The sequence below is a fragment of the Rhyacophila brunnea genome, unplaced genomic scaffold (genome assembly GCF_057557595.1).
Source record: "Rhyacophila brunnea isolate RB1 unplaced genomic scaffold, BYU_Rbru_1.0 scaffold_3, whole genome shotgun sequence".
Lineage (NCBI taxonomy): Eukaryota > Metazoa > Arthropoda > Insecta > Trichoptera > Rhyacophilidae > Rhyacophila > Rhyacophila brunnea.
Genome location: NW_028232965.1, coordinates 6,009,816 through 6,034,270, shown reverse-complemented (window position 1 = coordinate 6,034,270; position 24,455 = coordinate 6,009,816). Strand labels below are relative to the sequence as shown.

The following is a 24,455-nucleotide window of genomic DNA, read 5'->3' as shown; positions in this document are numbered from 1 at the left end:
AAAACAATAACAAATATGTATCGTTCTTTTTATTATATTGATGAGAAATGCCTGGTTAAGTGTATTTTTGTGCTATTTCCACTTCAGATGGAGCACACGGACTGGACCTTCCACAATGTTAGAGATGGCTAAACAGATTTTTTTAAATGAAGATTGAATGTAAATCATTTGCTCAAGCCATATTTAAATGGTAAGACTGGCAGATTATTCCAAACATTATCTACCTTGGACTCTGATAGGTACTCACATTTATTGTAAAAACAACATGTGGATTCAACCCATAGAAGAGGATCCAAGCACATCTCTAGATCTTTTGAGTGCAAAAACTATTAACTTTTTCTTTTGATGGCACTACAGCTCCATTGGAGTTGGCCTCCTCCACCGCCATCCTCTATTCGACCTGTTCCTCTGTGGCCCCTATCCCAACTTCCTTCCTTTCTCCCGCTACTAACTAAACAACAACAACAACTATCTAGTATCACTAATGACACCCATAATGTAACATAGTCGCGAATTGGAGGAAAGAATCTATAAACATTTTTTTCATTGAAAATGCTGTTATTATGAGTTTCAACTCAGGTATAAATACAATAGAACAGTCAGGTTCTTTTAATGATAGTAAAATTATCAGTTTATTTTCTTTGAAAGGAGATCATATAATGGGCTATCGATAATACAGGCGGTCCTTGACTTTTGTATATTATTGGTTGCTAAAAATGTGTACGAATGTTGAATGTAAAAAAAAACATCAAAAGGTGTATTTTAAAATATTTCTTTATCAGAGAAGAGAGGAGCGACTGCATGGAAACGTATAGTTAATTGCATTATCGACAAAAATCTAAATTTTAAAAAATGTATGAAAATAATAACAAATTGTACGAAAGTAGAAGGTACGAAAGCTGAGGACCGCCTTTATACACATATCTATACCCATACTACACTATAAAGCCGTTTGTTATATTGTTATATGGGTTTTCATTAAAACAGACTTTTTGATTATACGAATCTGGTATATGGCCCATTTTTTTGCGAAATGCAGGAAAAAAAAAACTACTTATTCGATATATTTTCAATATTGAGAAAAAATATTGTAGGTATCCATAAAAATAAATGTATGTAGAATACAGTAAAACCTTGATATAACAGACTAATGCGGTTGAGGGGGTGTCCGTTAAAGCCGAAAGTTCGTTATATAAAAACACAAACAAAATCCTGTTTATCGTCTTCGGATGATATATTCAGATACAACCGTTATCGAGTGACGTTAATGTTTGATGTCGACGCGTTTGCTTTTGGTAATCCTGCTTTGAAAAAAGAATCAAGTTTTGTTTGTACTTATACTTATAATCAACTCTCTAGAATTACGAAAATGTGTGTAATATAGTTGAATTTCATTATCTGACGAATAGTCAATAAATGTTTTTAGATCGTCGAGATGCGATCTTGATAACTTTGTTTTTGGCCATGTTGTTTCTTCTTCCTCGCTATCTTCACTTCTATCCTCATTTTCCAAGATCATAACTTCATCTGCTATTTCATATTCAGGGTCTCCTTCATCAACTTCTACCCATTGAAAAAAACTTTCACTTTGACTAAACAAATTAAACTGGTGTGTAGCATTGCAAACGTTAGTGTTACATTTAATCTGCGAGCAGGACGGCATTATGACTTGAATTTGATTGCAAGAGGTATGACGTGATTATCATACACAGCTTTCTTTGCATGCGGTGACACTTGAATTTAAACATACATAACATTAACAAGATTTTTTTAAACAATTTTCACATTTGACATTTTGTCCGTTATATCCGAAGTCTGTTATTTTCTATTGTAAATGCATAAAAAAATTGAATAAATAAACAATTCGAGTTGGAAATATTTTGATTAGATAGATTGTCATGAATACCTGGATTATACAATTTGACAAATGCCACATGGCAAGATCAACCTGGTGGATAGTTAACTTTGAATGATTTATCAAAAGCGATTTCTCGTTTCGGAAAAATATTTCATACTTCAAATTGATCCAGATGAACAACACATTTTTTTGTATTGGAAATAAGATTTTATAATAAATCCAATGCATTTTCAAGTATAAACTTTGAGATTTTCTATTTTTTTTTCTTCTAAAATTGAAACTGATAATAATAGTATGGTTCATTCATGGTAGATTAAATAATATGGTAATTTAGTTTTACTTTTTACTTGCTCCAGAAATTTTCTTGACAGTACATACTTGGTTTTGAAATCGATTAGAAATTAATAAAACATTAATAACTACTAATACTAGTCCCTAAACGATTAGGTAGATAGTATTGGTAATTTAGTTTATTTACCAAAAAACAAAACAAATCACTGTATTATTTAATCTAATCCAACCAATAATTATTGTTAGATAGCTATAAGACTATAAACATTAGATAAGAGAAAAGCTTTGCGTAATAATGAAAAATGTCCTTTAGTAAAATTTGAAAGCATACTACTATTCCTAGTGACATAATTTATTGTCAAGTATTCGTGATTCATTGTTAATTAATTTTGTATTGACCTAAATACATTACAAGATAAGCCCTTATTTTACAATGAGTGATTCCAGCAATATTTTTCTGTAGGTTAATAATAAATAACTAGTTCAAGTACCCGGTTTCAGACGAGGTTGCTTCATTGATGGATATACATTTATTTTCAGTAAACATGAGGGCTATATGAAATATGTTGGGAGGAGATTTTTTAGTCCAAGATGGGGTTAGCTCTGCATTTTTCTGTAAGAATATCCTCACTCAGGTTTACTTTATTTTTATACCGAAGACGTGGATTTGAGAGCACGCAAGTAGTTACTATTATAGTGAAAAGAGTTGAAGTGGAAAGCGTTGTAAAAATTATTTAAAAATGTTATGCTCTAATATTGATTCTTGTCAAGTAAATTTCGATTTTGACGTACTTCTCTGTATGTTTGACATTTCACTGCATTGAAGGTTTTCAGATATATGAAAGAGATTGGGTTTCAAGTAATAGCATTCGGCGTTTTTTGGATAAACTACATTATGACCTGTATGGATGAAATATTTTTTATTACCTACAAGCATTCATAATACCACCCAAATACCACATTAGTCTAAATTTATCTATTTGTAAAATAATTAATCAATAGGTTGTTACCCAATTTTATTGAATGATAATAAAACTTGATATCAAATCAGATAATCATGTAGAATAAAATTGATAGTGCCATCTACTGGAGAATTATCATAGCTGATATAGCAAGTTGGAACCCGCAATATAATAGTGTATAATGGAAAAAATAAATAATTAACCAGGAATTTATTCAAGTTTTAAACTAAGCATGACTATTCACATCATAATTAATATCTTATTGGTTCCATAGCAGCAACTGATTTGGCCACTCCTGTGCGAAATCGAAAAAGCTGTCCTTATTCTTTGCTTCCATTAAAAAAATACCAGAACAAAAAACTCAGATAAACATTATAATTAAGTTTATTTGTACATATTCCTGGGTATAAAGATTTATTAATAGCCATGTCCTTGCTTTTTCGTACAAGAAAGGTGGTTGTTAGTAATTTTCAACAATCACAAACACCCAGGCTTTGATAAAAACACATACATATTGTGTCCTCACCAGGATCGAACCCAGAACTCTCGGGTGAAGGCCAGCGCCTTAAGCACTGCACCACGAGAGCCGCTTGGGGTATAAAGTATTATGAACACTGGTGTAGCATAATGAAATGAATTACAAACTAAAATAATCATATACATAGGTTATAACAAGCTACCCTCATGGCTCTGGACGAATATGGTAAGGAATCGCGGAAGAGAGGGTGTGAAATGGTGATGGGGGGGAGGTTGCTTCAGGTTGAACACTGATTATGATAAACTATTTATTGGCACAGTAGAAAGATGGTAAAGAATATTTTGTTTGCACAACACAATATGTGCGAGGATAAAGGTTTGGAGCGTTTATAATGCGTCTAAATATTATTTTTCTCTTTGTACAGCGCATATAACAGAGAGGAGTATGTATCAAAAACGAGTCTTGATCTCGCCGCTAGAATTCAGATTCTCGTTTGCACAATGCGTTTATGGGGAAGATATTTGGTGTATGTATTTAGAATGCTTCTAAATATTATTTGTGTGTCTGTTCCTCAATTATTGAAGTATTTGGACAACATGTAGTGAGGCCACTAAATACCTTTCACAGGGTGTATATGGAAAAGCTACGGGATGCTAGCATGACCTGAGAAGATACCTATAAGAAAACTGGCAGGCGACAGCGATTCTTTGACCTACTATGTTGAGTCCATTTGCTACAACGGAGAAGTGGAGATGGACTAAAAAGAAAGTTAATGTTATTAATTTAACATTTACTTACTTACATGATTTGTAAATCCAATTTTAAACGTCGAAATAAATAATCTGAATATTTTCAATGTGCGGAATATTCTATGTGCGCAATTTTCTTTGTGCAGAATAATCCTCGAACCACAATATTGTAACGCATCAGTCAATTTATCATCGGCTGAATTTTTGTTTTCTTCACATTTAGAAAAAGGTATGTACCTACCTACCTAACTATAACTTTTCTTACTTGAACGTAAAGTTAATTTTTCAATTAAAGATCAAGCATTTATTTCTATTGGCCAAAAAAGAATAATCATAAAATATTTACCGTAATTTCATAAAAAAATCAATAAAAATGGCTATCAATAGAAGAAATTACAAATCTGTCTTTCATGGTATGGCAATAATATTTCCAGTTTAAAATTTTCCCACATTTGGTAACATTGCAGTTGCAGATTACTAATGTCATTTTTAACATTGGTATAAGTGACGTTAGGTGATATTTTTTAGTAAAACACAGTTAAAAAAATGTCTTAGCGAATATACGTAGTGGATGTCAAACCCACTTAAATAAAAGTTTACATTTCGAAAAACTATAATTTATTCAAAAATGTACAATGCATCTTCAGAAAATAATGGTGAGATGGTTTCTTATACGTTCGCTAAGTAGCACGTTTTTGTAGCTTTTTATGCTTTTTCTTTTAAATATATTGTCATTGTGACGCTAGAGTCGATTTTTCATGCATTTTTATACATATATTAGTAATTTCAAAGATAAATTATTTCAGAAATCTAGAATAATAATAGCAAAATGTCAAATATTTTTTTAGCAGTTTCCATGTAATTTGTCAGATGATTCATACATTTTGCACAATATGACTGCAATAGGTACTTATTTATCCTATCAAATGATGATGATTCTAAAATTGTATGGCGATCTCGTCTAGGTCAAAATGTAGGTATTTGTTTTTTTATTAGATCGCTATAATCAGTGGGGATAAGGCATCTGAAGGCCGCAAAAACATGTAATAGTTGAATATTATAATATTATATTATAATATACTTATTTATTACTATTATCAATGTAATTATTCTTTGATTTAATTCCTAAACTTACAATAATAAGTATCTAAATTTTTTCTCCGAGTGTAATATTTTTAATTTCCATGTAAGTACTTACTTACCTTTTTTTCGGGTTCTGAAATACATGGTCAGAAACATCAACATATTTTTGTTCATTCTCTTTGGTATGTATCCCTTTAAAAATCACTAAGCAGTTACTAGTTGAAAAACTCATTTTGATAAAGATACATAGCTAGATCACATCATTAAAGAAACGGTCCAAATTCACATTTTTCAACGTATACATCAGAATGAACCTACATATATCAGACCAATTCAATTGAATGTAAAACAATTCAAAATTACTTACTAATATGCTATTTTATTTCATTAATTCAACATGATTCAACTAGTCAATGACGGAAGCAAATGCACCAATGGTGGTAGGCAGATTTTAATTGACACTGCATTGTTTTTGTGGTAGTGGTCGTTTGAGACCTAAAGCCGCGTTGACACGGTCCAAGTACGATCCAAGTAGACTTGGATAGGAATAATTAGTATGAAGATGTCTCATCGAAGTGACAGCTTCATACTATTTATTCCTATCCAAGTGACAGCTCCATACTATTTATTCCTATCCAAGTTAACTTGGATGAGTAGGACGCGGTCCAAGTAGCTTGGATAGGAATAATTAGTATGAAGATGTCACATACGAGTGCACTTGGATGGCACTCGGTCCAAGTGTACTTGGATCGAGTGTCATCCAAGTTAACTTGGATAGGAATAAATAGTATGAAGCTGTCACTTAGATGAGACATCTTCATACTAATTATTCCTATCCAAGTCTACTTGGATCGTACTTGGACCGTGTCAACGCGGCTTAACCCAAGTTATTGTGACTAGTAAACTGAATAAGTATGTTGTGTTAGATTTTGGCTTGTTTTTACTTTTAGAAAATAATGGCAGCTGCCATTGTTGATGTTGCTTCTGTCATCAATTAATATTGAATCGTGTTTATTATTGTTAATGAAATGCAATTTTTAATTGTGTTACATTGCATAAATTTGTCTGCCATACATTCATTTTGACTTCTTTTTGTTTATTGGGAAGCTATTTTGCCATTTGTGTTAATATATAAATATTATGATTTATGGAGTCTCAAGAATCATATTATAGTGCTAAGTAGAAGACAGTATTTTGTCATTAGAAATTTAGAAAAGCTCTTATAATACATAATATTCAGATTTAAATACCGAATCAATTTTATGACAAATCATCAAATTCTTAACGATATTTTTATCTATAAGCTAAGTACCCACACACGTTCTTGCTCAATGGTTTTACGCTCATTCGAACATGTCTCAACATGTGTACCATCTTGCTCGATGCTTTTTTGTTCAATATTGAGCAAACGGCTCAACGCAAAAAAGATTCAAGGGCCCTAATACTTGCTCGATGTTCAACAGAAATTCACTCGAGCATGTCTCAATGTGTAGCGCTTTGACTGAGCGTCTTGTGTTGAGCTGCTCGAGCGTGTGAACGCAACGACGAGCATGATTCCAAGTCAACATGTTCGATCGAGCGAAACCGTTGAGCTAGAACGAGTGTGGGTACTTAGCAATAGATTATTCCTTCAAATTGGGGATGTTTATTGTCCATAATTTCATTCATTATATTCAATTTCTACCTTATAATGTTTGTGAGTTAAGGGGGTGTACAACTTCTGATTTCAACAATATATGAAGTCAACCAGTGCCCGTTTTCTAAATTTTGGCAACATTTGAATTGAAATTTCCATTAAGTACCTAACTACATATTTACAATAATTATACAATGACTAATATATATTGGTAAAAATGACTAACATCATTCATATAAGAAGTCTTGAGTCATATAATTAAATGCTGCTCTATGTTAATATTGGGCTTATTAATAGTTACGATGCAATAACTACGTATAAACAAGAAGTAAATATTTTTACTTAAGTATTTATAAAATATTCATATTCATAATTTTCCTATGACTATCATATAAAAATGTTACATTTAGTAGATATAAAATGGGAAATCGAGTATATGTGCTTAGATGTGATAACTAATTATTTATTGTCTATGAGTCTGCTAAAAATATCTAAATATTTCCAGTTTCCGTATTACTTATTATTATTATCATTGTCATTGTTTAGATATTCTTATTATTAATTCAACATTGTATAACACTGGGAGTTCTGTCGGTGTGAGGATATTGTGTGTTCCATACATAGATGCTTTTGATCATTCACAAATCTTACACGCAATTGCACAAAAATGATTATGCACAGTTCCATCATATCAATATAAGTAGTTGCATAAAATTATTTTATACACCTCTTAATCATCATTTGTAGTAAATTTTATTGCTATTCACTCATTTGCACATTATAAAACAATGATTTATTACTTAAAGTAATAGATTTTTATTGTACATGTGAGTAAATATCTAAAAGAAATACTTTAGCAACTCGCTTGCTTTTTATTTGGCTTTGTTTGTTTTTATTAATCCTTTTACATGTTGCACCTATTGTCTGTTCTGGTATTGTGTACGTTGTATGAGAGTGTATAGTGAATCGCTATTTATTTTATACATTATATATTTTAGCCATCATTGTAAATTTTCAGCTTCCGTATTGTAATACTTAAGTGCTCTTTTATATATTTGTTTTTGTAATTTAAAAATACAGCTTTATCACCTGACATTTATTATTTGTTTTACTTTACCTCAAATTTAACAATGTGTTTTAAATAACAATTATATTAGATAGGTCCAAGAACAAAATAGTCATTTGGATAAATAAAAAAAAAAACAATAGTAGAATGTAGAAGTCATTCACCTGCATATGAAGCCATATTTGTCACAGAAAATAAAATTCCTACACAAAACACCATGTTTGATCACATTGAATAAAAGAAAACGCATCATCATCATTTGTGGGACAACAGCCTGGCGTGAATACAATCTTTCTTCTGCTATCCTCTTTCAATCTGAAATACTGACATAATCGGTTACACTATGAGACCATCCCAGGTTACACCTCCCATCACAATCATTGCTCCGACCAGGCGGTAATGCATAAAAAACTCTTTGGGCTGGTCGGTCCTTATCCAATCATTGAAACCCCTTGATTATGTTATTAATGGTGGGTTCAACAAATTTTTCGTAGAATTTATTGTTGACTACTCCAAATATCGGTTTCAGAATCTTTTATTTCGAATATTAGAAGACAGTTTTCCTACTTATTACTGATATAATCCAACATTTTCATCTGTACTGGCCTCCATATCTTGAAACGAAATTCAAAATTATTTATCCTTTCCACATGTTCTAATTATTTTATAACTTACTAATTAAGTGGAAAAATTTGGGTTTGATTAATTTTGGGCATGTTTAAATGCCCATCACAACATAGACTCGAGTCGTTTGTTCTCATGCTCAGCGTAGTGTATGGATTAATTACATTTAAACAATATTGTAAAATAAGAAGAAAGAAAGAAAATACAATGTTTGAGAACATATGTTTTATTTAAATTTAATGGCTGCGATTTGTCCCACATTGTGTATTCACCGTAATATTATGCAATTATTGAATTTATTTAAAATTTTACCATTTTAATTATCATCCATAGAGTTAATATTTAACAAAACTAATTTAAGAAGAAATATAATGATTTAAAAGCTATTTTATTAACTTAATGCCACCATATTAAATATGCCAGCTTTCATTTACTAAATGCGAATACTCATCCTTCAGTATAAAAGTTTAATTTGTTCAGTCATTAAGTTTATACTGCTTTGTAAAAATATATGCATGATAATAAATTTGTAACATGCAGGGACGGGTGAGAAAAGTTAACACCAATATACTGAGTGATTGTTTTGCTGCATTCATATCATAAGGGAAGACGGTGTTTGTCTTTTGGTGACAAATTAAAATAATATTCGAGTTAGTTATTTTCCTGAATGGAAGAACGTATTGATGGCACTGTGGTATATCATTTTTGTCGACAGAATTCCCGTGCTCGGAATTTAGACCTTTCTATACATTTCAGGTGAATATGAAGTGATAGGAGAAGCTCATTGGCAAATCTTAGAAAATGCTCAGCAAGGATCAGATGAAGTGGTCATCAAAGTCTACGGCTACAAGCGTAACTGGTTCCGGAAATTCCTTTTTCATTTTCTAAGCATTCTGCTATGTGGATTTCCCTATATATTTTTTAGCTGCTATCCTAAATATGGTATGCTAAAATATTCAAAATGCGGACTTAGAATAGCTGAATTGGTTTTCTGTAAGTATACTTATTTTTGTAATCTATTATCAAAAATGTAATTATTTACCATACAGGTACAGCTACTGTAAATCTAATTTATTTAGTTGTGCATAGTTTGATATCCTGAGTTATGTCCTATGTTAGTGGTTTAACTAAGAGCATTTAAGGATTATGAGGCACCCTAGTATTTGGAGAATGTTCATAATAGTCTTTTACTCTATTATAACAATACTGTAGCATTGCATACATTGCACACTTTCAGTCTACATAGTCAGTTAAATAGAATAAAAGGGTAAATCATTTCCTCTCCAAGACAAATACACCTACGCAGTGTTGAGGTATCTTACCAGGCTCTTTACGAGGATTGACTGTTTGCCATTATCTAAACCCATCCGGATCATATGTAGGAATTGACTCACCCAGTCTGAAGATTATAACCTGCAACTCATGAGTCAAAAGAGGAGTGTTCTAGCCCCTACTTCAGGATGGACGTTAACTCAACCCATTGGTTCCTCGTGTCAAGATTGAACAAAAAACATTTTTCAGTCACCCACCGCTGCAGTGAATTGCACTCTGGCACCATTCCACAGTTGAGCTTAATTTGTTTACTTAACCCATTGGAGACAGATAGAAAAGGAGAAAAAAGTGGACTGACAGCCAGATTAAATTTTGTAGTAAATTTAATAAGAGTTTACTACACCGACTGCCTCCAATGGGTTAAGCCGAACTGATACCAGATACTTACATTATAAAGACTGGTCTGCATTGCTTTCGAGCCGAACTAGACATAGTTACTGTACTGCCCGTTGTTTATCTATTTCAGTTTGGGCAATTATTCACCTCTATATTGGCTTCAAAATTAATACGAATATTATGATTTAATTTTAGTGACTGATAATGAAGGTGCATGCAAAAAAGAAATGATCATAGAATCCGAAATTAATTTACCCCAGTTTCCCGACAGAAAAATTCGTTACTTTTTATATCAATTGACAAGGTACATATGGTCAAAGGATACAGCATCTTTTGTTAACGTACAGAGCTATAACGAAAAGGCCACTGTTGCTAATCTTATGGAAAATACAACTGGAATCAATAGGAAACAACAGAACGAATTGTAAGTAGTTGTATTACATTAAAATAAACACTCCGTAAAATTAGAGAAAAAGTAGTAATTTGGTGCATTGATAATGTTAAATTATGGGTTCCTAACCCATAGGTCGCGACCATGGCCCCCACAAGGAGGGGGCTGACAGGGCTCTGGCCTGGAAGCCCAGGTTTAGGAGGGGCCCGGCGTAGCGGGTCGACCAACTAAGTAAGATAAACACACATAAGTCCACAATATGTTAAAAAAATAAATAAATTGAATAAATTAAATGAATTAAAAATTTGCTCTAATAGTAAAAAAAAGTCGCTTTCGGCACTATTTGACTTCAAAAATATTAAAATTTAAAAACAACTCAATAATTCAACTAGGGTTTTCAAAAATAAAAAAATCGCCAAAATTACACTTGAGATTATAATTTTACCTCGAATTTGGAAAATGCTTGTATAGCGTCACATTGCATTTAACCTTAGCGAAGTAGGGGGCCAGCCAATGATTCCAGCCTGGGGGGCCGTTTCAGGATGTGGGGGTGTGACTACTAAATAATATAAAAAACTGAAAAAAAAATTATGTGACAGAATTTCATATTATTTTTATTTATATATTGTGACATTCGATTAACCTCGTCGACCGTAAATCAGAGAGTTATGCTGAAAGTAAAAACAGACAAAATGAGAAAATGTGATGTTTGAAAATTCACAATATGTGAACATAGACAAGTGGTAAAAAATGTGAAAATCATGAATTTTCATTAAATATACATATAGCGAGGGGTAACATGTTACTTGACTTTTATAAAAGGGGGTCGCGGCTCAAAAAATTTGGGAGTCCGTATGTTAAATGATATTTCTGTAGTAATTAGCTTTATTATTTAATTGTATTAATTAATTTATTCTATCATAAGGTTATTTATGCAAATAGACTAAGATTATTGTAAAAGTGTCAAACGTCATACCTTAAATTAAAATCTATAAATGGTAGCATTGTTTTCTGGACGTTATTTTCTAGTGTTGTTTTTAATATCATTAAATATAAATAAAATTCAAATTAATATTGTTTTCTGTCAATTATGAATGGATTGGTATTGCATTATAACAGAGTTTTTTTTAATACCTATTTGAAGAAACGAATCCTGTGCAAATAAAAATTAAAACTACCTAGGTACTTAATGTTTGTATTTTTTTTCAGAACAAAATTATATGGAAACAACGGCGTTGAAGTCGAAGTCAAAAGTTATTGGTCCTTATTCGTCAATGAAGTTTTCAACCCATTTTATTTGTTTCAAGTTTTTTCAATCATCCTTTGGTCTTTAGATGAATATTACCACTATGCCGCATGCGTTTTCATACTATCCGCAGTTTCAGTCATAACGTCTCTCTATCAAACAAAAAAGGTTTGTTTTTTCATCATGTTTACTGTATTAATTGTAAGTTCAATATTTTCCTTTTCCTATACCGGTTCAATCTATCGATACTGAGGGTAAATGTCCAGGTTTTTTGTTTTTACTTTAAATTAAAATGTAAGTATGTAGGTCAATGGAATATAACATATTCCATTGACCTACATACCTATGTGGTTTTAATTTAAATATTATGATTTATATCATATCATTTTATGATATACATATTAATTTTCTTTGCACACAAGACAACATTGGTGGCAAAAAAATCACTATTTATTTATTTTCTTCACATACTATTTAGGAACTTTACAGTAGGGTTATGAATTAGTATTAAAATATTAACACATACGTATGTTTGGTGTAAAAGGTAGCACTACAGTAAACCTAAATCCACAAAGTAAAATCAATTTGAATAAACGTGTAAAAGAAACTCGTAAATCCTAATAAACCTATTTTTAATTATTATACTGAAAATGCATTACAAATAGTTACTGAATACAATTCTTGAATTAATTTAGTAATTAAATGGATATTTGAAATTTCATTTAAAACGAAAATTAGACAATTTTCGAGACAAGCAAAGATACTTACCATGTGAGCGAAATTCATGTTGTAGAAATAATATCTATATGTGGTAAATACCAAATAATAACCCATTTTGTAAATTATAATGAATTTTACAATCAAGTAAACACTGAAGCTTTAGAAACGATTATATTTTTAATTCATCAGATTCTCTGTTATTAATCCTTTCTATGCCGCAATTAGTTAATTGATAGTAATTAACGTAAGAATCGGTGTAATTAAGGCGTGCAAAGACGCTCTGGGTACTTAACCGGTTAAAGTATTCAACATTTTTTGCGTGCCTTTGGAAATTATAAATCATTATAATATATTGCGTGAGATGACATAGAATACGTACAAAATTTTTGTTAGATTTTAACCATTAAAGGGATCAGTTTTTTAAATATTGAAGGAATGTAAATATTGTGTTTTGATATAGTTAGGATACAAAATTGATAAATTAAGTTGGTGTCAGATTTTTAATTATTGCTGTAAGCAGTGTCGAAGGGTGGCTGTAAGCAGTTCCAATCTGTAAAATCCTACATATATAGTTCATACTAAACTTAGTCAGTCATTCTCATTTGTTTTCATTGAACTAAGAATAAAAATTGCAAAATTGAATTTTAAAAACTAACCAGCACTATCTGCAATTCGTAGTCTAAGTTCAACTAAAACAAATACTTATGACTGATAAAGTTTAGTATGCACTATTATTGATGTCAGATCTTAACAGTCTACCTCCACCCTTCGGCACTGGTATAAGTAGTACATTATTATTATAATCAGTAGCTGTTGTGAATTTTAGTGTAAAAGTTTTGGCTTCCCGATATTTAATGATAAATGATTTAATTATGTTGTTATTTGTAGTTAAGTATAGCTCTACACGAGTTAGTAGAACGTTCCAATTGTCCGTCAGTGACAGTGCAAAGACCCGGTCAACAGGAATGTCTCATTGCGGCGAGAAGCTTAGTACCGGGAGATGTTTTGGTGTTGCCACCGGCCGGCTACAACATGCCCTGTGATGCCCTTTTATTGACGGGAACGTGTATTGTAAATGAAAGTATGCTGACAGGTTGGTTAAAACATACGACATTGTTAATAGCAGTTTTGATAAGAGCAAAACTGATTATGGTTACTTATCGGCTTGTAAATTTCCAGGTGAAAGTGTTCCAGTATTGAAAGCTCCGCCAAACATGAATTCTGAATGTTACTCTACAGCTACCCACAAAAGGCATACTCTGTTTGCTGGCACCAATGTTATTCAGACCCGTTTTTATGGAAACAATAAAGTAAATATTATCACTAACATTGAAGCTATTTATAAGAATCTCAATATTGCTTTGAGACTTTTACATTCATTTATTATTATTTTTAGTTATTGTCGCCGTGTATACTTTCTTCTCCTTCTCAATTTTTATACCCCATTAATACGTGCATGGATTTACTGCTAAAAGTATGTATTATCGCGACCATAACTAGAGAATGTATTATCCTATAGTGCCTGTACACGTGCATGGATATACTTGCAGCAATAGTGTGTATTTTAAACTATCGTGACAATAACTGTTTACACGTAAAAGTGGTGACTGCCTCTCAAATTTCATTCTTCAAGAGTAAGCTAGATGTGATGTTATCATTTTATGGTACTATTTGACAGGTCATGAAAATCGGTTAACCTCAAATCAGTCTCCGAGATGTAATCCGTTTTTTTGCTGGCAGGTTTGCCACTATCGTTCTACTGCAAAGGCGCAGATTGAAAACATCCCAACTGTCGCATGAAAATTTAGAAGCTTATGAACTTTTTTGATTCATGCATGCAATCTTGCAACTGCAGGATAATACATTTTCTTGTTACAGCCACGATAATACGTACTTTCAGCATTAAATCATGTAAATGGGGTATTGGATTCAGTGGACATTTATGCGCTAAATGCCACAGGCGTCAAAGAAGTATATTGGCCAGACCTCACCAGTAAAAAGCATGTGGGTGAATGCGAGATGACGTATCAGCTAAAACATTAATATTAGGTCATCCCATAAATAATGCCTTATTTTAAGAAAGTTTTCCCATCTTGCTCATAAATTTTCAATTCTTTAGAGATGGAATTCTCTCAGTTTTGAGCTGAAGAAACAATCAATCGTCATCTTTTCTCATTGCATACAGTAGTTTACAAACCATTTTAATATGAAACAGTTTAGTACAAAAAATGGTATCCGAAGGAAGCTTGATTTATTCTTAAGCAGAAACAAGACACTTTTTGTGCTTGGTAAATGAAATCATCGATTAATAGTGACTGCCTCTTTCAGGAAAATACAATGTCCGACCCTGCATCTCTGCGCATCTATTCTATACACAGCTGCTATTGGCAGCTATCCAGGGTAGTTTTTCATTTTTTGTATCGAAGTATTAGCACTTATTTTAAAAATTACAATAAATTAGTTGTAATTGTTACAATAAGTGCTATGTTTTAACAGCACCTCTCTTGGCTGTGTGACAGTTATGATTGTTTTGACAGCTAACTTATTGTAATTGTTAATAATACTTTGATACATGAAAAACTACCCTCGATAGCTGGCTATAGCAGTCTTGTGTATAGAATAGATGCGCTGGTGTCAATTAACACAGTAACACAGTAACCATCACCATTTTATTTTCTGAACAATATTCGCTATCAGCTAACCATGACATTTTTTGACACACATTTCTTAGTGTAAGGCTTCAGTGGCAGCGTTTTGCGGAGTGGGGCGTGCGGCATGCATGTTAAACAAGTGCCGACAATATGCATGCTCTGCACCACAAAACGCTGCCACTGAGGCCTTATGCTTAGAGTAGTGTTCGCATTCATATATCTAACAGTACACTTTACCGCATTATCTCTTGAGAACGATCTCTGCCAATGAGCCCCAAATGTCGAGGAAAGAAGGAGAAAGAATAATTCACGATGATAGCCGAAATAAATACAATAAATGTGTCAATACTTTTTGTAATTTTAGGTATTAGCAAAAGTGGTTCGCACAGGATTCTACACTTCCAAAGGAGAGCTAGTCAAAAGTATTTTGTTCCCGAAGCCAATGGGCTTTCAGTTTTATAAGGATGCAGTCAAATTTGTTATATTCCTATTTTCTATATCCGCCATAGGCATGGGTTACTGTATTTGGATTTACGTTCAACGTGGGGTGAGTTTTTCTATATATATTTTATTCTATCTACAATATTTATTTTGTCTACCTTATAACCTAATATGTTTCTGTATTGAATGTCATAATATTGCAATGAAATATTATCGGATCATTAATAAATAACTATACTACTTTGTTTAAAGCTCAGAGTAATAATATATAATTATAGAGCGCCTATTTTTCGGCAATATGAAGCCGTGTTTCTCGCGTATAACGCACAGTAGAACCTCAATTTTATTATTATCAACTTAACTATGAAACGTTATACCATCATGTTGCTTCTCAGTACGGCTACCAAATTTAAACACAACGTAGTTAACAATATGTTCTAGTAAAATAACTAAAAATACCACTAACTTTATATTTAACACAAAAGCAATATTTTTCAGCAACACGTCATTCTCACAGTTTTTAAATGAATGTAATAAGTAAGTCAAATCCATTTTTACCGGCGACGTTTAGAAAAAATATTTAATTCAGCCGTAGAAATTCTTTAACTCTAACGCAGTGGTGCCCACCCTCTAGTCTATCTCGAGCAAATTAAGAATTTAAAGATTTTAGGCGAGTCACACATAGGACGATGGCCTTTTTTTTTTTTTTTTTGAAAAAATCAGCACAATAGGTAGGGGAGAGCAGGTAGGATTCGTACACTTTTTACTCTAAGCCGTATAAAAACAAAACTGTAAGATATTTTTAAATAACTTCAATGCTGTTATATATCCAATATATTTGGCTTTAATAATAGTGAAGTATAGTTTAGATACAAATCAGCATGGCGAAGCTACGGTAACTTTTCTGAAAAATGGAAAACGTACGAAACTACCCCACACGTGGGGTAGCTTCGTACATAGTGTGGGGCACATTCGTACATAATGGGGAACCTTCGTACAGTCAAATAAAATGCTATTTATTCAATCTAATATAATCATGTATTGAGATCAAAGCTAACACAGAATCAGCCTTCATGTAATAATAATTAACAGTTATTGTTTTTAAAGTGCTTATAACTACTTAGTCATAAAAACATAACACTTTTATTTATTTTTTTGTTAATAAAGGAACGAATAAACCAACATTATAAAATTAACCATTAGAGTAATAGGTCTTAATCGTATTTAATAGTTGTACTATCCAACATTATATATAGATAAGTCTTTTTCGAAGCTAAATATTATCCGGGCTGTTCTTGCTGTAAAAGCAGATTTTGATAACGGGAAAACACATACCACATCTGATATGTAAACTGTTCCTTCATCTTTGGTAGTGGGAAAGACAAATTTCCAGGTATGAGGCTTCTTCCTCAAAAATGAAACTTTGTATTCAACGGGACTATATTTTTTAAGCACCTGCCCAAGATAATTTAAACGGTCTTTGTTTTCTTGAACTCTACTATCACAAAGCGTTCTTCTTTGATGTTCTTTGACGTAACTGGAGTTTCATTGTCAGTATCCAATCCTTCAGACGTCTCTTCGATGAGAGAACAAGAACTTTCTCTTAAACTCATATTAGCCTCATCCTCACAATCAGTTTCATCCTGACTATCAGTCTTTACAGTTTTATTTTGCCTCTTTGGTTTAGTTGTCCCTGAAGTTTTCTTCTGTCTCTTTGTTTTGGTTCTTGTATCTGACAGTAAATGTAATGCTCGCTACATCTCCTTAGCCCTTTGTTTCCTCTCTTGCTCTTGCTTCTTCAACTGTTTTGCTTTTTCTATTTCTTCTAGTCTATTTTTTTCAGGAGTATCTGTATATATTCTCGATTTTCCTGGTAGTTTTCCTTTCTTCGACTTTTTAACGCATTTCTGTCTACTCTGGGATAGGGCTGGATAATTTCTGGAGTTATTAATCCTACAGTTGATGAAGATGCAGGTGCAGTTGTAGGTGATAGCAAGGAGGGTGATACTGGCGCTGAGCTCCATGGAAGATCTTGTTGAGTAATCTCTGTTTCTGCAAGTAGAGTTTCTGGCACATTGGCATCTTGGCCCGCTGTAGAAGTTGATTGTCAACCTTACGTGGATTCTAACGGCTGCATCTTGCATCATTGCATCTTCATCAACGTCTCCTGTTCCTGTCCCCTTTTTCACATATATTCGCGGCATGGTTCTGTAACAATAATATTTTTGGTGAACAATCTTTCTACTGCCACGCAGTTAGGAATGGGGAACATTCGTACAGTACGAATCTACCCCACTCATAACTGCACGAAGGTACCCCAAACCGAGAAATCAACAAATTAATTGAAAATAAAAATAACCGCTATAGTTAGCCTAAAATGACTATTTACATATTAAACAAAGTTATCACTTCATAAACTATACTAAATCACTTATAACATTCGTGCAAAACTTATAACAGTTAAGCGTGTTCAAAAGTGAATACAAAAAATACTTACGTAGAGCGAAAACACGTATCGGCGTGCTCCGTCGAAGCTGTTGGCCGCACTGATGCCCTGCCCCGCGGTTACACTATGCGTATGAGCGGGAGTCTTACACACAAACGTGAGCACGCCAATGAATTGGATAGTGAAGATATCGCCACTGTACGAATGCTCCCTGTGTACGAATCCTACCTGCTCTCCCCTAAATGAAAACACAATAATATCACACTTTACTGTTTATTACTACTTCTAATCTATAAATTAAAAACAATGCAGAACAAACAAAACTTATTAATAATCAATGTGAAGATTGGCATTGCATGTCTTCGGCCAGTTTATTATACTGCTGTTAATAGGATTTCAGTACCATATTTTTTATGAACCGTTGTAAAATGTCGTTCTACGTTGCACTTTTTTCCAATAGCAACTGTTGAACCGCAAATCAAACAAATACACTATTTGTTCTTAATAAAAAAATATATCTCTTCCCAATGTTCTTGAAAATTGTAAGTGTATGTCCGTTTTTTCTTTTTCTCTGGCTCATATTCAGACATAATTATTAGGATAACTATACGATAAATATAATTGTCAAACTGACATTTGTGTCAGAACGCGCTTCGTCTCGCCCATAGTCTAATATACTATTACTTTCGCCTTTTCCCCAGTGGTGATTACCGACGAGGTGTTGCCACAGTGACTAGCAATTTTGCCGATTTTTGACATATACTGCATGCTTAATACATAATCTGATACGCGAGCCGTGAGCCACATTAAAACAGTACGCGAGCAACTCGCACTTATGGTTCGTTTTTGTTCAGGCCTTGGTTTAAAGCATTTTACTGGCATTATTGAAACAATATGCGTTCATCTATATTATCTGTTTTTGTTACTCAGCACTTCAATTTAGACCCACGTATACAAAGTTATTAAGTAGAGTAGCTCGGAGACATTATTAAATCTTATATTTAAATTTGTTTTGATTTATTTTCCGCAACAGAGCAGTGCAAAGACTATAGTACTGCGTACCCTAGATATAATAACAATAGTGGTGCCACCCGCCTTGCCAGCCGCCATGACAGCAGGCACCGTCTACAGCCAGCGCAGATTGAAAGCCCACGATATATTCTGCATTAGCCCTCTACGCATCAACGTGTGCGGAAAACTCAAACTTATATGCTTCGATAAGGTAAGAGTTTTGTTAATTGGTTAATTTTTATTATGTCTCTAATTCACAGCTTCTGTAATTGTCATATTGACATTATTAAATTAATGAATATTTAAAGCGGTTGGATTTAGTAGCCATAGACAAAGTAATATTTTGTACACTGGCGCATTGGAAAAATTGCAGTTAATAAACTCTTATTTTTAGATGCCATCTCTGTTCAGTTTCAATGTTACATTATTAAGTATAGGTAATGAATTTTTTTGTAATTGTTCATATAAATATATTAAATAATGATAGTTTGGTGTATTTAGATGTACCTATATCTATGTACAATAAGTGACGAGGCCTGTCTTTACACAGCAGTTACAGGTACATTTGTATTATAATGTGAATGCTTTGGTTGCAGTACAAGACGAACTTGTTTCTTGTTCGAAATGGCCAATGTATGTAGTATTTAATAAAACAAAACCAAAAAAATCAAGTTTTAGCATTTATCTTAGCAATATCTGTACATTTAATGATTTATGTATATTATGTGAATCTACAATTGTGTTGAAATGGTTATTGTTTTAGACAGATATAGGTGATAACAGTATGAAGATTGCTACAGATGAACCTGCAATACGAAATAACTTACGGCTAATTTAATCGTTACCCGTAGTAATCATTTTTCCATATTCACTTTCATATATTTATGCTTCATTTATATAGAAAAGACGTTCTTCAACATCTTTATCCCCACTACAATTTAATACTGATTTATTAAAATTTTACTACCTGCATATTTGGAATATACTAATAATTTTTAACGTATTTCAGTAAATAGAGATTATGAGCTGATTTTCTTTGTTTTCAGACGGGGACGTTAACTGAGGACGGTCTTGATTTGTACGCAGTGCTTCCTCACACGGATGGTATCTTTGGTGAGCCGGTGCACAATGTGGCGTCGCTGCCTGTCAAATTACCTCTCACCCAGGTTCTGGCTTCTTGCCACTCCTTGACCAGTATTGATAACCAACTCACTGGTGACCCCCTGGATCTCAAGATGTTTGAAGCAACCGGATGGGTAATTAAAGATATATCTTAATATAGACAATGCCAACCACCATATTTTTTCAAACTTTCTATTATTAATCGTAAATTAATCATTTAACTCATTTAGTGCTAACACACGCGACTGGCGCGTTTGGAGTAGTTGGCCATTCGATATAATTAAATGTGGTAATTAAAAGGTAATTAAAAGGTCAGCAGTGATTGTGTTAGATAATGTAGTATTATAAACAGTAACAGACTTTAATCTTGTCAGATATACATATTGCCTGAAGTGAACTGAAAGACGAAACCTGGGTCTCGCTAAAACTGAATCCTATGGAATAGTCCTAAAAACCTGATTGATTTAAATTCAAATTCAATTTCTCTCATGTACCATCAGTCAATAGCATTAATATTTTATCACTCTATTCATTAGGTTTTGGAAGAGCCTGGTCCAGAAAACACGCGTTATGACAGCCTCGCTCCGACCGTTGTGAAGCCGGCCAGCACAAACGAAGCGTCACTTCTCGGCGAAGACTTGGATCCTCTCACTTTGGACATACCGTACGAGATTGGACTTCTTCGACGGTTTCACTTTTCCTCTACACAGCAAGCGATGGGAGTTGTGGCACGCGTTCTTGGGCAAACACAAATGATGTATTTTGTCAAAGGAGCACCGGAAAAGGTAATCTATAAATTCTCAGATTCAATCTATTAAAACTAAAACTACCATCGGTTCAATTTCAATTCATAGTGGAATTGTTTACTTGGATTGGATTGGAACTTTACCAAGGCGCATGTGGATGTAATACATTATGATTGAAAATAGATAGGCTTCACCATAATATATATAAATTATTTTACGACACGTGTTTGAGTTGGGGTAGGAAAAGAGCCATGTAATGTGAGAAAGAAATTCCTAATAAAATTTTCAATTAGCACTTAAGTAGAGGGGGTGGAATCTATTAACAGGTAAATTGTGAGTTGTGGGGAGCAATTATGATATTAAATGTTGTTAGTTTATGTGTTATTGTTGTTAATTAATAACATTTTAAATCCTATTTGCTCCCCCCACCTCACTTTCCTATTAAAAATTCCGACTCCCTCTACGCAGTTGCTTGCAAATTTTACCAGCTGTCCCTTTGTCAGAATACATAGCACTTTTTCTACTCCCACTTCACAGTGGTGACAATATTATACACAAATTTGATAGTATAAGCCTGCAGAAGAGATAAGTAATGTTTACGTTATATTTGAATTTCAGATATCAGGAATGTGCAGTCCTTCTTCTATGCCAGAGAATTTCAGCCGTGTTTTAAACGAGTATGCATCAAGTGGCTTTCGGGTGATCGGATTAGCTTACAAAAAATTGGACAGAAAGATGAAATGGATAGAAGCGCAAAGGGTGAAACGAGAACAATTAGAATGTGATATGACGTTTTTGGGTCTTCTAGTCATGCAAAACAGCCTTAAACCACAGTCTGCACCAATAATTAGAGATTTACACAACGCAAACATGCGAATGGTGATGATTACAGGTCATTAAAACATTCCGATTATAATATTACTTCCAAAATAATAGTCAGAGTTGTTGAAGAAAAGCTTTCCTACTAGACGGATCCTAAATACAGTAAAACCCCATTAAGGGCGGACGTGCTCAGCGCGGGTCAAAATGAAGCTTTTTTTTCTATTTTCAAAGCATGATCCTGGCCATACCTTTAACGTTGTAGATAATGTATTTATATAATTTTGAAGCCTTATTATCCTTTATATTTATTTTGAACATTGGATGACTGCATAAAGTATTTTTATTACATAAAATAGTATTCTTTTAAACCTCAAATGTAACGCATTAATTTGGCGTGGGAGGTGGGACGGAAGTTTTGCCCGGCGATGCAACATAATTTATTTTGCGCGGCGACTTTCGGGTGTTCCAAATAATGTTGCAACTTTTATTATGATTTCATTATGATCATTTATTAAGATTTGAGGCTATACTTGTGTAAGTATTATTTATATACGAAATGTAAAAATAAATATGGCGGTTATATGACAGGCCTCCATCTTTGAATTCTATTCCACCAACATTATATTTGCTCTGGCTACTATATCTATACAAAAAATCGTTTCAGAATATTATAATACTATAATTTATTGTTATAATATTATATTTTCATAAGGCTCACTCTTGTTATAGTCAAACTCTTTGTACATATGCCGTTGTATTTTGTTATTCTATGACAGAGTGTAATTTTATTATTTATTTCCAGGTGATAATATAATGACTGCAATATCGGTATCCCGAGATTGCGGCATGGTTCTTCCAGACGAAAAGATAATCCTCCTATCTTATTACCACAATCACAATCAGGCAAACATGTCTGCCGGGGCTAATGATGCTAATTCCACGCCGTTTCTTCGCTTCGAAGTTGTCGGTGAACCAAGAGACCAGCCGGTTCACAATCAAAATCCTGCTCAAATTTCTATTAACATTTCCTCGTCTCTAGTCAATGAAAAATATTGTTTCGCTTTAGAAGGAAAAACATGGAATGTTATAAGACAGCACTATCCAGACATCTTGCCAAGGATTTTGACAAAAGGTTGCCATAAGTTAATATTTTATTATTATCTTATTATTTTCTCCCATCATCAATAACGTTCTACTATAGGAATTGATGATAATGTATAATAAGCTGTACACCGAACCCCTATTCAAGGTGTGATTTGGGCGTCTTCATTGAGATTATACTGTCAAAATAATACATTGCAACACATAATTTGTATTGTTCTTTTTCGAGTGCTATATAATAGATAGATATTCCTGATGTTGGTAATGATGTTCATCAGTCATTGTCCTTCGAAGGATAGTACAGGTGTTTCTGGCAGAATATATTTTCTACATAAAAATAAATATTCTTCCTGTTTAATATTCGAGATTTATGTATAATGAATATTTTCCCGAGGATACTCTTTCTGTCTACTGAATACTATCTAAACCGGATTGTAGAGCCAATGTGTTCGATCCAAAGCAACGACCCAATAGGTTGTGTTAGTCAATCCTTTCGATGCAAGCCAATTATTTTATAATTTGTTGATTAATTACAGCAAAATTTTATTGTAAAAATTGTAATTTGCCTTCTTTTACCAATAATTAATTGTGTTTTGAAATTTTAGGGACAGTGTTTGGACGTTTCGGACCTGACCAAAAGACTCAACTGGTAGTGGCCCTTCAGCAATTGGGGTATGTTGCTGGCATGTGTGGGGACGGGGCAAACGACTGCGGTGCTCTTAAGGCTGCCCACATTGGGATTTCACTTTCTCAGGCTGAAGCGTCAGGTAATAAATTTTGTTCAACTTTGAAGGTATCAGATGATACCCTATAATCCAATATGATCAAGATGCTGGATACGTCCTCTGGGACTGCCTGCTTATGGGATCCGACCGAGCGGAGCCGTTTGCCAGAGTCCGTCCACACACGGGCTCAATTGGCCATGCGGTCTTGACATGAACCATGGCCAACTTTGAGGCATTTGAAAAATTTGCTGCGTCATTGAGGACAGAATAGTTCTGATCCCTCTTAAGATTCATCACTTTCAACTCCTGACTCCTCTGTTTCGGCAAAGTTTCAGTACACGGGTATAGAGGACACTTCATGTCACAAGATAAATGACAGCAGAGCAAGTAATTTTTTTTTTTTTTTTCTAAACACTTAAGTACCAAGGTGCATGGTTTCTACATCAGTCCTGGGACGTTTCAGGACAAGGAAGGGTGGCACTAAAATTTTATCATTCAGACACATTTATAGCGTCATGGAAGGTGGCTGTGCACAAATCGCGGCTGCATATACATGACTATATATTTTAAATATTAAAAAAAAACTTGTAGCTCTTTTCAACTCCATTGTGTCAACTG

At 33.3% G+C, this 24,455-nt stretch overlaps 1 protein-coding gene across 1 annotated transcript in view; it reads left to right on the top strand.

The window, feature by feature from the left end:
* The first annotated feature begins 4,792 nt into the window (after window positions 1–4,792).
* LOC147067780 (polyamine-transporting ATPase 13A3-like) overlaps window positions 4,793–24,455 on the top strand; it is a 30,873-nt gene continuing 11,210 nt past the window's right edge. The window contains exons 1-13 of the mRNA XM_085952263.1: window positions 4,793–4,994; window positions 9,504–9,740; window positions 10,611–10,839; window positions 12,016–12,220; window positions 13,661–13,865; window positions 13,952–14,082; window positions 15,788–15,970; window positions 19,344–19,532; window positions 20,368–20,577; window positions 20,980–21,228; window positions 21,808–22,081; window positions 22,814–23,143; window positions 23,718–23,879. Of these exons, the coding sequence (XP_085808389.1) occupies window positions 4,967–4,994; window positions 9,504–9,740; window positions 10,611–10,839; window positions 12,016–12,220; window positions 13,661–13,865; window positions 13,952–14,082; window positions 15,788–15,970; window positions 19,344–19,532; window positions 20,368–20,577; window positions 20,980–21,228; window positions 21,808–22,081; window positions 22,814–23,143; window positions 23,718–23,879 (2,632 nt within the window). The 5' untranslated portion in view covers window positions 4,793–4,966. The remainder of the gene's footprint in view (window positions 4,995–9,503; window positions 9,741–10,610; window positions 10,840–12,015; window positions 12,221–13,660; window positions 13,866–13,951; window positions 14,083–15,787; window positions 15,971–19,343; window positions 19,533–20,367; window positions 20,578–20,979; window positions 21,229–21,807; window positions 22,082–22,813; window positions 23,144–23,717; window positions 23,880–24,455) is intronic.